Source organism: Oncorhynchus keta, unplaced genomic scaffold (assembly GCF_023373465.1).
Source record: "Oncorhynchus keta strain PuntledgeMale-10-30-2019 unplaced genomic scaffold, Oket_V2 Un_contig_1517_pilon_pilon, whole genome shotgun sequence".
Classification (NCBI taxonomy): domain Eukaryota; kingdom Metazoa; phylum Chordata; class Actinopteri; order Salmoniformes; family Salmonidae; genus Oncorhynchus; species Oncorhynchus keta.
The window spans coordinates 75,001-87,500 of NW_026279173.1; the positions used below are offsets into that span (position 1 = coordinate 75,001).

General features: G+C 50.7%; 1 protein-coding gene and 2 long non-coding RNA genes across 78 annotated transcripts in view; all 3 read left to right on the plus strand.

The window, feature by feature from the left end:
• Positions 1-940: 940 nt before the first annotated feature.
• Positions 941-7,555, plus strand: LOC127918889 (uncharacterized). Of its 30 annotated transcripts, XR_008101176.1 has the most exons (7): positions 941-1,224; positions 1,467-1,952; positions 2,913-3,014; positions 5,091-5,276; positions 5,871-5,989; positions 6,109-6,228; positions 7,083-7,120. XR_008101176.1 is itself a non-coding variant. In XM_052502166.1 (6 exons), the coding sequence occupies exons 1-6, from the start codon at positions 1,092-1,094 to the stop codon at positions 7,526-7,528; spliced, it is 1,149 nt and encodes a 382-aa protein (XP_052358126.1). In that variant the 5' UTR covers positions 941-1,091; the 3' UTR covers positions 7,529-7,555. The 30 variants fall into 30 exon arrangements, 19 of the variants coding, with proteins under 19 accessions (XP_052358126.1, XP_052358132.1, XP_052358130.1 ...); XM_052502166.1 differs by lacking the exons at positions 5,871-5,989; positions 7,083-7,120 and adding an exon at positions 7,407-7,555; XM_052502172.1 differs by lacking the exons at positions 5,871-5,989; positions 7,083-7,120 and adding an exon at positions 7,407-7,555 and having other exon boundaries at positions 5,091-5,174.
• Positions 7,556-10,388: 2,833 nt separating this feature from the next.
• On the plus strand, positions 10,389-12,019 carry LOC127918890 (uncharacterized). Of its 47 annotated transcripts, XR_008101220.1 has the most exons (8): positions 10,524-10,598; positions 10,678-10,829; positions 10,864-11,015; positions 11,274-11,345; positions 11,384-11,421; positions 11,460-11,611; positions 11,650-11,839; positions 11,878-12,019. It is a non-coding gene; the product is annotated as an uncharacterized LOC127918890 (long non-coding RNA). The 47 variants fall into 47 exon arrangements; XR_008101237.1 differs by having other exon boundaries at positions 11,274-11,535; positions 11,574-11,611; XR_008101203.1 differs by lacking the exon at positions 11,384-11,421 and having other exon boundaries at positions 11,274-11,383.
• Positions 12,020-12,145: 126 nt separating this feature from the next.
• The window catches only part of LOC127918892 (uncharacterized), a 2,616-nt gene continuing 2,261 nt past the window's right edge, over positions 12,146-12,500 (plus strand). The window contains exons 1-2 of the long non-coding RNA XR_008101242.1: positions 12,146-12,295; positions 12,499-12,500. The exon at positions 12,499-12,500 is cut by the window's right edge and continues 707 nt beyond it. This is a non-coding gene — a long non-coding RNA (uncharacterized LOC127918892). The remainder of the gene's footprint in view (positions 12,296-12,498) is intronic.

Sequence of the window (12,500 nt, forward strand, 5' to 3'; positions counted from 1 at the left end):
CATTTGGGATGCATTACCCTGATTCTTTTCCCTTTCCAGCCCTCCAGAAAGAGGAGGAGGAGATATGATGAGATTAGGTGAAGGAGGGGGACAGTAGACAGAGGGAGGGGGACAGGTTTGCTGAGGGGGACAGGACAGAGGAAGGACAGACTGAGAGGAGGGGGACAGGACAGAGGAGGGGACAGGACAGAGGAGGGGGACAGGACAGAGAGGAGGTTTGCTGACAGAGGAGGGGGACAGGACAGAGGAGGGGGACAGGACAGAGGTTTGGGGAGAGGACAGAGGAGGAGGACAACAGAGGAGGAGGAGATATGACTGAGATTAGATGAAGGAGGGGACAGGACAGAGGAGGAGGACAGGACAGAGGAGGACAGGACAGAGGAGGGGGACAGGACAGAGGAGGGGGACAGGACAGAGGAGGAGGACAGGACAGAGGAGGAAGATAATGATGAGATTGGTGAAGGAGGAGGACAGGACAGAGGAGGAGGACAGGACAGAGGAGGAGGAGGACAGAGGAGGGGGACAGGACAGAGGAGGGGGCAGGACAGAGGAGGAGGACAGGACAGAGGAGGAGGACAGGACAGAGGAGGGGGACAGGACAGAGGAGGAGGACAGGACAGAGGAGGGGAGATATGATGAGATTAGGTGAAGGAGGGGGACAGGGACAGAGGAGGGGGACAGGACAAGAGGAGGGGGACAGGACAGAGGAGGGGGCAGGACAGAGGAGGAGGACAGGACAGAGGAGGGGAGATATGATGAGATTAGGTGAAGGAGGGGGACAGAACAGAGGAGGGGGACAGGACAGAGGAGGGGGCAGGACAGAGGAGGGGACAGGAAGAGGAGGGGGAGATATGATGAGATTAGGTGAAGGAGGGGACAGGGACAGAGGAGGAGGACAGGACAGAGGAGGGGGAGATATGATGAGATTAGGTGAAGGAGGGGGACAGGACAGAGGAGGGGGACAGGACAGAGGAGGAGGACAGGACAGAGGAGGAGGACAGGACAGAGGAGGGGGACAGGACAGAGGAGGGGGACAGGACAGAGGAGGGGGACAGGACAGAGGAGGAGGACAGGACAGAGGAGGAGGAGATATGATGAGATTAGGTGAAGGAGGGGGACAGGACAGAGGAGGGGGACAGGACAGAGGAGGGGGACAGGACAGAGGAGGGGGACAGGACAGAGGAGGAGGACAGGACAGAGGAGGAGGAGATATGATGAGATTAGGTGAAGGAGGGGGACAGGACAGAGGAGGGGGACAGGACAGAGGAGGAGGACAGGACAGAGGAGGGGGACAGGACAGAGGAGGGGGACAGGACAGAGGAGGGGGACAGGACAGAGGAGGAGGAGATATGATGAGATTAGGGTGAAGGAGAGGGGACAGGACAGAGGAGGGGGACAGGACAGAGGAGGAGGACAGGACAGAGGAGGGGGACAGGACAGAGGAGGAGGAGATATGATGAGATTAGGTGAAGGAGGGGGACAGGACAGAGGAGGGGGACAGGACAGAGGAGGAGGAGAGATGATGAGATTAGGTGAAGGAGGGGGACAGGACAGAGGAGGGGGACAGGACAGAGGAGGGGGACAGGACAGAGGAGGGGGACAGGACAGAGGAGGGGGACAGGACAGAGGAGGAGGAGATATGATGAGATTAGGTGAAGGAGGGGGACAGGACAGAGGAGGGGGACAGGACAGAGGAGGAGGACAGGACAGAGGAGGAGGACAGGACAGAGGAGGGGGACAGGACAGAGGAGGAGGACAGGACAGAGGAGGAGGACAGGACAGAGGAGGGGGACAGGACAGAGGAGGAGGACAGGACAGAGGAGGGGGACAGGACAGAGGAGGAGGACAGGACAGAGGAGGGGGACAGGACAGAGGAGGAGGACAGGACAGAGGAGGAGGACAGGACAGAGGAGGGGGACAGGACAGAGGAGGAGGAGATATGATGAGATTAGGTGAAGGAGGGGGACAGGACAGAGGAGGGGGACAGGACAGAGGAGGGGGACAGGACAGAGGAGGGGGACAGGACAGAGGAGGGGGACAGGACAGAGGAGGGGGACAGGACAGAGGAGGAGGAGATATGATGAGAGTAGGTGAAGGAGGGGGACAGGACAGAGGAGGGGAGGACAGAGGAGGGGGACAGGACAGAGGAGGAGGACAGGACAGAGGAGGGGGGCATGACAGAGGAGGAGGACAGGACAGAGGAGGAGGACAGGACAGAGGAGGGGGCAGGACAGAGGAGGGGGAGATACTAACCAAGATAATGACTGAATTGTTTGCTGGGAGATACAGTAGAAACTAACCAAGATAATGACTGAATTGTTTGCTGGGAGATACAGTAGAAACTAACCAAGATAATGACTGAATTGTTTGCTGGGAGATACAGTAGAAACTAACCAAGATAATGACTGAATTGTTTGCTGGGAGATACAGTAGAAACTAACCAAGATAATGACTGAATTGTTTGCTGGGAGATACAGTAGAAACTAACCAAGATAATGACTGAATTGTTTGCTGGGAGATACAGTAGAAACTAACCAAGATAATGACTGAATTGTTTGCTGGTCGTAATACGATGAGAAAAATGATGCGTCTTGTCTTTAGAAAACAAAGACTATATATTTCTATTGTGTATGAAATGCATTTGAAGATGTGATTTTGTTTTAAAAGGCATTGAAACAAGTCCAGGTAGAATACAGACAGAAACAGGAAGGTGTGTCAGAAAAGGGTTTGCCTTTGGAACGACCTCATTGGGTGTCACTAAGCAACCTATTCCCTATATAGTGCACTGTTGCCCCATTGGGCCCTGGTCAAAAGTAGTGCACTACGTAGGGGTGTCATTTGGGATGCATTACCCTGATTCTTTTCCCTTTCCAGCCCTCCAGACAGAGGAGGAGGAGATATGATGAGATTAGGTGAAGGAGGGGGACAGGACAGAGGAGGAGGACAGGACAGAGGAGGGGGACAGGACAGAGGAGGGGGACAGGACAGAGGAGGAGGAGATATGATGAGATTAGGTGAAGGAGGGGGACAGGACAGAGGATAGGACAGAGGAGGAGGACAGGACAGAGGAGGAGGACAGGACAGAGGAGGAGGACAGGACAGAGGAGGGGACAGGACAGAGGAGGAGGAGATATGATGAGATTAGGTGAGGAGGGGGACAGGACAGAGGAGGGGGACAGGACAGAGGAGGGGGACAGGACAGAGGAGGAGGACAGGACAGAGAGGAGGAGATATGATGAGATTAGGTGAAGGAGGGGACAGGAGGAGGGGGACAGGACAGAGGAGGGGGACAGGACAGAGGAGGAGGACAGGACAGAGGAGGGGGACAGGACAGAGGAGGGGGACAGGACAGAGGAGGAGGAGATATGATGAGATTAGGTGAAGGAGGGGGACAGGACAGAGGAGGGGGACAGGACAGAGGAGGGGGACAGGACAGAGGAGGGGGACAGGACAGAGGAGGAGGACAGGACAGAGGAGGGGAGATATGATGAGATTAGGTGAAGGAGGACAGGACAGAGGAGGGGGACAGGACAGAGGAGGGGACAGGACAGAGGAGGAGGAGATATGATGAGATTAGGTGAAGGAGGGGACAGGACAGAGGAGGGGAGGACAGAGGAGGAGGAGATATGATGAGATTAGGTGAAGGAGGGGGACAGGACAGAGGGAGGAGGACAGGACAGAGGAGGGGGACAGGACAGAGGAGGAGGAGATATGATGAGATTAGGTGAAGGAGGGGACAGGACAGAGGAGGAGGACAGGACAGAGGAGGGGGACAGGACAGAGGAGGAGGGGAGATATGATGAGATTAGGTGAAGGAGGGGGACAGGACAGAGGAGGAGGACAGGACAGAGGAGGGGACAGGACAGAGGAGGGGACAGGACAGAGGAGGGGGAGGACAGAGGAGGAGGAGATATGATGAGATTAGGTGAAGGAGGACAGGACAGAGGAGGGGACAGGACAGAGGAGGGGGACAGGACAGAGGAGGGGGACAGGACAGAGGAGGAGGACAGGACAGAGGAGGAGGAGGAGATATGATGAGATTAGGTGAAGGAGGAGGACAGGAGGGGGACAGGACAGAGGAGGGGGACAGGACAGAGGAGGAGGATGAGGACAGAGGAGGAGGAGAGGATGAGAGGAGGAGGAGGAGGACAGGACAGAGGAGGAGGACAGGACAGATGAGGAGGGGACGGACAGAGGAGGGGACAGGACAGAGGAGGGGGACAGGACAGAGGAGGAGGACAGGACAGAGGAGGAGGACAGGACAGAGGAGGAGGACAGGACAGAGGAGGAGGAGATATGATGAGATTAGGTGAAGGAGGACAGGACAGAGGAGGAGGAGGAGGACAGAGGAGGGGGACAGGACAGAGGAGGGGGACAGGACAGAGGAGGGGACGGGACAGAGGAGGAGGACAGGACAGAGGAGGAGGACAGGACAGAGGAGGAGGACAGGACAGAGGAGGAGGACAGGACAGAGGAGGAGGAGATATGATGAGAGGACAGAAGGAGGAGGACAGGACAGAGGAGGGGGACAGGACAGGAGGGGGACAGGACAGAGGAGGGGGACAGGACAGAGGAGGGGGACAGGACAGAGGAGGAGGAGATATGATGAGATTAGGTGAAGGAGGGGACAGGACAGAGGGGGGGACAGGACAGAGGAGGGGACAGGACAGAGGAGGGGACAGGACAGAGGAGGGGGACAGGGAGGAGGGGGACAGGACAGAGGAGGGGGAGATATGATGAGATTAGGTGAAGGAGGAGGGGACAGGACAGAGGAGGGGACAGGACAGAGGAGGGGGACAGGACAGAGGAGGAGGACAGGACAGAGGAGGGGGACAGGACAGAGGAGGAGGAGATATGATGAGATTAGGTGAAGGAGGGACAGGACAGAGGAGGGGGACAGGACAGAGGAGGAGGACAGGACAGAGGAGGGGGACAGGACAGAGGAGGAGGAGATATGATGAGATTAGGTGAAGGAGGGGGACAGGACAGAGGGGGACAGGACAGAGGAGGGGACAGGACAGAGGACAGAGGGAGGAGGACAGGACAGAGGAGGGGGACAGGACAGAGGAGGGGAGATATGATGAGATTAGGTGAAGGAGGGGGACAGGACAGAGGAGGAGGACAGGACAGAGGAGGAGGACAGGACAGAGGAGGAGGAGATATGATGAGATTAGGTGAAGGAGGGGGACAGGACAGAGGAGGGGGACAGGACAGAGGAGGGGGACAGGACAGAGGAGGAGGACAGGACAGAGGAGGAGGAGATATGATGAGATTAGGTGAAGGAGGGGGACAGGACAGAGGAGGGGGACAGGACAGAGGAGGAGGACAGGACAGAGGAGGAGGACAGGACAGAGGGAGGAGGACAGGACAGAGGAGGGGGACAGGACAGAGGAGGGGGACAGGACAGAGGAGGAGGAGATATGATGAGATTAGGTGAAGGAGGGGGACAGGACAGAGGAGGAGGACAGGACAGAGGAGGAGGACAGGACAGAGGAGGGGGACAGGACAGAGGAGGGGGACAGGACAGAGGAGGGGGACAGGACAGAGGAGGGGGACAGGACAGAGGAGGCGGAGATATGATGAGATTAGATGAAGGAGGGGGACAGGACAGAGGAGGGGGACAGGACAGAGGAGGGGGACAGGACAGAGGAGGACAGGACAGAGGAGGAGGACAGGACAGAGGAGGAGGAGATATGATGAGATTAGGTGAAGGAGGACAGGACAGAGGAGGAGGACAGGACAGAGGAGGGGGACAGGACAGAGGAGGAGGAGATATGATGAGATTAGTGAAGGAGGACAGGACAGAGGAGGGGGACAGGACAGAGGAGGGGGACAGGACAGAGGATCCAGGAGAGATATGATGAGATTAGGTGAAGGAGGGGACAGGACAGAGGAGGAGGACAGGACAGAGGAGGAGGACAGGACAGAGGAGGGGGACAGGACAGAGGAGGGGGACAGGACAGAGGAGGAGGAGATATGATGAGATTAGGTGAAGGAGGGGGACAGGACAGAGGAGGGGGACAGGACAGAGGAGGGGACAGGACAGAGGAGGAGGACAGGACAGAGGAGGAGGACAGGACAGAGGAGGAGGAGATATGATGAGATTAGGTGAAGGAGGGGGACAGGACAGAGGAGGGGGACAGGACAGAGGAGGAGGACAGGACAGAGGAGGAGGACAGGACAGAGGAGGAGGACAGGACAGAGGAGGAGGAGATATGATGAGATTAGGTGAAGGAGGACAGGACAGAGGAGGAGGACAGGACAGAGGAGGAGGACAGGACAGAGGAGGGGGAGATATGATGAGATTAGGTGAGGAGGGGGACAGGACAGAGGAGGAGGACAGGACAGAGGAGATTAGGGAGGAGATATGATGAGATTAGGTGAAGGAGGACAGGACAGAGGAGGAGGACAGGACAGAGGAGGGGACAGACAGAGGAGGAGGAGATATGATGAGATTAGGTGAAGGAGGACAGGACAGAGGAGGAGGACAGGACAGAGGAGGGGACAGGACAGAGGAGGGGACAGGACAGAGGAGGGGGACAGGACAGAGGAGGAGGAGATATGATGAGATTAGGTGAAGGAGGACAGGACAGAGGAGGGGGACAGGACAGAGGAGGAGGACAGGACAGAGGAGGAGGGGGGACAGGACAGAGGAGGAGGACAGACATGATGAGGACAGGACAAGGAGGGGGACAGGACAGAGGAGGGGGACAGGACAGAGGAGGGGGACAGGACAGAGGAGGGGACAGGACAGAGGAGGAGGACAGGACAGAGGAGGAGGACAGGACAGAGGAGGAGGACAGGACAGAGGAGGAGGAGATATGATGAGATTAGGTGAAGGAGGACAGGACAGAGGAGGGGGACAGGACAGAGGAGGGGGACAGGACAGAGGAGGGGAGAGGACAGATTAGTGAAGGAGGGGGACAGGACAGAGGAGGGGGACAGGACAGAGGAGGGGGACAGGACAGAGGAGGGGGACAGGACAGAGGAGGGGACAGGACAGAGGAGGAGGACAGGACAGAGGAGGGGACAGGACAGAGGAGGGGGACAGGACAGAGGAGGAGGAGATATGATGAGATTAGGTGAAGGAGGGGGACAGGACAGAGGAGGGGACAGGACAGAGGAAGGGGACAGGACAGAGGAGGAGGACAGGACAGAGGAGGGGACAGGACAGAGGAGGAGAGTATGAGGAGATTAGGTGAAGAGGAGGGGACAGACAGAGGAGGGGGACAGGACAGAGGAGGAGGACAGGACAGAGGAGGGGACAGGACAGAGGAGGAGGAGATATGATGAGATTAGGTGAAGGAGGGGGACAGGACAGAGGAGAGGACAGGGACAGGACAGAGGAGGAGGACAGGACAGAGGAGGAGGACAGGACAGAGGAGGAGGAGATATGATGAGATTAGGTGAAGGAGGGGGAAAGAAAGCTATGGAGATTATAAAGAGAGAGAAAGACAGAGAGATAGAGGAGAGAGAGATAAAGATTGAGAGATTGAGAGAGATAGAGAAGAGAGAGACAGAAAGATAGGAGAGGTAAAGAGAGAGGAGGAGAGGAGAGGGGAAAAAGGGAGAGCGAGAGACAGAGAGAGATAGAGGAGAGAGAGAGATAAAGATTGAGAGAGATAGAGAAGAGAGAGACAGAAAGATAGGAGAAGTAAAGAGAGAGGAGGAGAGGAGAGGGGAAAAAGGGAGAAGAGACAGAGAGAGATAGAGGAGAGAGAGAGATAAAGATTGAGAGATTGAGAGATAGAGAAGAGAGAGACAGAAAGATAGGAGAGGTAAAGAGAGAGGAGGAGAGGAGAGGGGAAAAAGGAGAGCGAGAGACAGAGAGAGATAGAGGAGATGCAAAGAGAGAGACAGACAGGAGAAGGAGAGAGGTTGTGATGGAACAGCAGGTTGTGTCTCCTCTGGGGACAGGGGGTTTCACCGCTCTGCAGAGGACAAAGGGAGTGTGTGTATGTGTGTGTCGTGTGTGTGTGTGTCGTGTGGCCCCTGCCCCACTGTGCGGTACAGTACCACCCACAATGACAGACCCTCAATGTCACGCCTGTCAATCAAAAAGACCCCTCGACCAATGGAAACCCTCCCTCTCTGTCCGTGAGCCAATGAGGTCAGAGCAATGGCAAGATGTGTTCTAGAACTATACAATGGTCACGTTCCAAATGGCACCATGTACCCTTTATAGTGACAACAACTCATAGGACCCTGGTCTAAAGTAGTACCCATTATAGTGACAACAACTCATAGGACCCTGGTCTAAAGTAGTACCCATTATAGTGACAACAACTCATAGGACCCTGGTCTAAAGTAGTACCCATTATAGTGACAACAACTCATAGGACCCTGGTCTAAAGTAGTACCCATTATAGTGACAACAACTCATAGGACCCTGGTCTAAAGTAGTACCCATTATAGTGACAACAACTCATAGGACCCTGGTCTAAAGTAGTACCCATTATAGTGACAACAACTCATAGGACCCTGGTCTAAAGTAGTACCCATTATAGTGACAACAACTCATAGGACCCTGGTCTAAAGTAGTACCCATTATAGTGACAACAACTCATAGGACCCTGGTCTAAAGTAGTACCCATTATAGTGACAACAACTCAGTAGGACCCTGGTCTAAATAGTACCCATTATAGTGACAACAACTCATAGGACCCTGGTCTGTAGTACCCATTATAGTGACTACAACTCATAGGACCCTGGTCTAAAGTAGTACCCATTATAGTGACAACAACTCATAGGACCCTGGTCTATAGTAGTACCCATTATAGTGACAACAACTCATAGGACCCTGGTCTAAAGTAGTACCCTATATAGTGACAACAACTCATAGGACCCTGGTCTAAAGTAGTACCCATTATAGTGACAACAACTCATAGGACCCTGGTCTAAAGTAGTACCCTGTATAGTGACAACAACTCATAGGACCCTGGTCTAAAGTAGTGCACTATATAGGGAACAGGGCTCTGGTCACTAGTAGTTCACTATATAGGGAATAAGGCTCTGGTCTAAAGTAGTGCACTATATAGGGAATAGGGCTCTGGTCTAAAGTAGTGCACTATATAGGGAATAGGACTCTGGTCTAAAGTAGTGCACTATAAAGGGAATAGGGCCCTGGACACTAGTAGTTCACTATAAAGGGAATAGGGCTCTGGTCACTAGTAGTTCACGATATAGGGAATAGGGCCCTGGTCACTAGTAGTTCACTATATAGGGAATAGGGCTCTGGTCTAAAATAATAGGGTCTAAAGTAGTTCACTATATTGGGAATAGGGCTCTGGTCTAGAGTAGTTCACTATATAGGGAATAGGGCTCTGGTCTAGAGTAGTTCACTATATAGGGAATAGGGCTCTGGTCTAGAGTAGTTCACTATATAGGGAATAGGGCTCTGGTCTAGAGTAGTTCACTATATAGGGAATAGGGCTCTGGTCTATAGTAGTTCACTATATAGGGAATAGGGCTCTGGTCTATAGTAGTTCACTATATAGGGAATAGGGCTCTGGTCTATAGTAGTTCACTATATAGGGAATAGGGCTCTGGTCTAAAGTAGTTCACTATATAGGGAATAGGGCTCTGGTCTATAGTAGTTCACTATATAGGGAATAGGGCTCTGGTCTAAAGTAGTTCACTATATAGGGAATAGGGCTCTGGTCTATAGTAGTTCACTATATAGGGAATAGGGCTCTGGTCTATAGTAGTTCACTATATAGGGAATAGGGCTCTGGTCTATAGTAGTTCACTATATAGGGAATAGGGCTCTGGTCTATAGTAGTTCACTATATAGGAATAGGGCTCTGGTCTATAGTAGTTCACTATATAGGGAATAGGGCTCTGGTCTATAGTAGTTCACTATATAGAGAATAGGGCTCTGGTCTAAAGTAGTTCACTATATAGGGAATAGGGCTCTGGTCTATAGTAGTTCACTATATAGGGAATAGGGCTCTGGTCTAAAGTAGTTCACTATATAGGGAATAGGGCTCTGGTCAAGTAGTAGAATCACTAGTTCACTATATAGGAATAGGGCTCTGGTCTAAAGTAGTTCACTATATAGGAATAGGGCTCTGGAAAGTAGTTCACTATATAGACTGGGGAATAGGGCTCTGGTCATAGTAGTTCACTATATAGGGAATAGGGCTCTGGTCTATAGTAGTTCATTATATAGGAATAGAAAGGTTCTGGTTAAATAGTAGTTGACTACCAGAGAATAGGGGTTAAATGTAGTCACTGTAGTGTAGAAAGGTCTGAGTAAATAACAGACTATATAGGGAAGAAAGGTTCTGGTGTGTAGTAGTGTGTATATAGGGAATAGGGTCTGTGTCTACAAAGTAGTCAAAGTCTTATGAGAATGAAGAAATACAGAGAAATAAAACTCTGAAGTTAGGAAAGAAAATAACAGACTGGAGAACCAGAGAAAGGTTCTGAGTTAAATAACAGACTGGAGGACCAGAGAAAGGCTCTTCTAAAGTAGTTAAATAACAGGGACTGGAGGACCAGAGAAAGGTTAAATAACAGACTTCTGAGTTAAATAACAGACTGGAGGACCAGAGAAAGGTTCTGAGTTAAATAACAGACTGGAGAACCAGAGAAAGGTTCTGAGTTAAATAACAGACTGGAGAACCAGAGAAATAGGGTTCTGAGTTAAATAACAGACTGGAGAACCAGAGAAAGGTTCTGAGTTAAATAACAGACTGGAGGACCAGAGAAAGGTTCTGAGTTAAATAACAGACTGGAGAACCAGAGAAAGGTTCTGAGTTAAATAACAGACTGGAGAACCAGAGAAAGGTTCTGAGTTAAATAACAGACTGGAGAACCAGAGAAAGGTTCTGAGTTAAATAACAGAGAAACCAGAGAAAGGTTCTGGGTTAAATAACAGACTGGAGGACCAGAGAAAGGTTCTGGGTTAAATAACAGACTGGAGGACCAGAGAAAGGTTCTGAGTTAAATAACAGACTGGAGGACCAGAGAAAGGTTCTGAGTTAAATAACAGACTGGAGGACCAGAGAAAGGTTCTGAGTTAAATAACAGACTGGAGGACCAGTCTGGTTCTGAGTTAAATAACAGAGAGAACCAGAGAAATGTTCTGTGTTAAATAACAGACTGGAGGACCAGAGAAAGGTTCTGAGTTAAATAACAGACTGGAAACCAGAGAAAGGTTCTGAGTTAAATAACAGACTGGAGGACCAGAGAAAGGTTCTGAGTTAAATAAAGACTGGAAACCAGAGAAATGTTCTGTGTTAAATAACAGACTGGAGGACCAGAGAAAGGTTCTGAGTTAAATAACAGACTGGAGGACCAGAGAAAGGTTCTGAGTTAAATAAAAGAGAAACCAGAGAAATGTTCTGTGTTAAATAACAGACTGGAGGACCAGAGAAAGGTTCTGGGTTAAATAACAGACTGGAGAACCAGAGAAAGGTTCTGAGTTAAATAACAGACTGGAGGACCAGAGAAAGGTTCTGAGTTAAATAACAGACTGGAGAACCAGAGAAAGGTTCTGAGTTAAATAACAGACTGGAGAACCAGAGAAAGGTTCTGTGTTAAATAACAGACTGGAGGACCAGAGAAAGGTTCTGAGTTAAATAACAGACTGGAGGACCAGAGAAAGGTTCTGAGTTAAATAACAGACTGGAGAACCAGAGAAAGGTTCTGAGTTAAATAACAGACTGGAGGACCAGAGAAAGGTTCTGAGTTAAATAACAGACTGGAGGACCAGAGAAAGGTTCTGAGTTAAATAACAGACTGGAGGACCAGAGAAAGGTTCTGAGTTAAATAACAGACTGGAGGACCAGAGAAAGGTTCTGAGTTAAATAACAGACTGGAGAACCAGAGAAAGGTTCTGGGTTAAATAACAGACTGGAGGACCAGAGAAAGGTTCTGAGTTAAATAACAGACTGGAGAACCAGAGAAAGGTTCTGAGTTAAATAACAGACTGGAGAACCAGAGAAAGGTTCTGAGTTAAATAACAGACTGGAGAACCAGAGAAAGGTTCTGAGTTAAATAACAGACTGGAGGATGATGAGGTTGACGTTAAATCATGACTGAGGACCAGAGATAGTTTTTAAATAAAGAGAGAACCAGGACATATTTCATGATGGACGAGAGAAAGGTTTTAAATTAAAGAGATATCGGACATTTAACAGACTGATGATCGAGTGATAGTTTTAAATTAAAGAGATATCGGACATATTTCATGATGATCGAGTGATAGTTTTAAATTAAAGAGATATCGGACATATTTCATGATGATCGAGTGATAGTTTTAAATTAAAGAGATATCGGACACATTTCAGTGATGATCGAGTGATAGTTTTAAATTAAAGAGATATCGGACATATTTCATGATGATCGAGTGATAGTTTTAAATTAAAGAGATATCGGGGTTTATTTGATTAATGTCTGATCCAGTGATAGTTTTTAAATTAAAGAGATATCGGACACATTTCATGATGATCAGTGATAGTTTTTAAATAAAGAGATATGGACATATTTCAGTG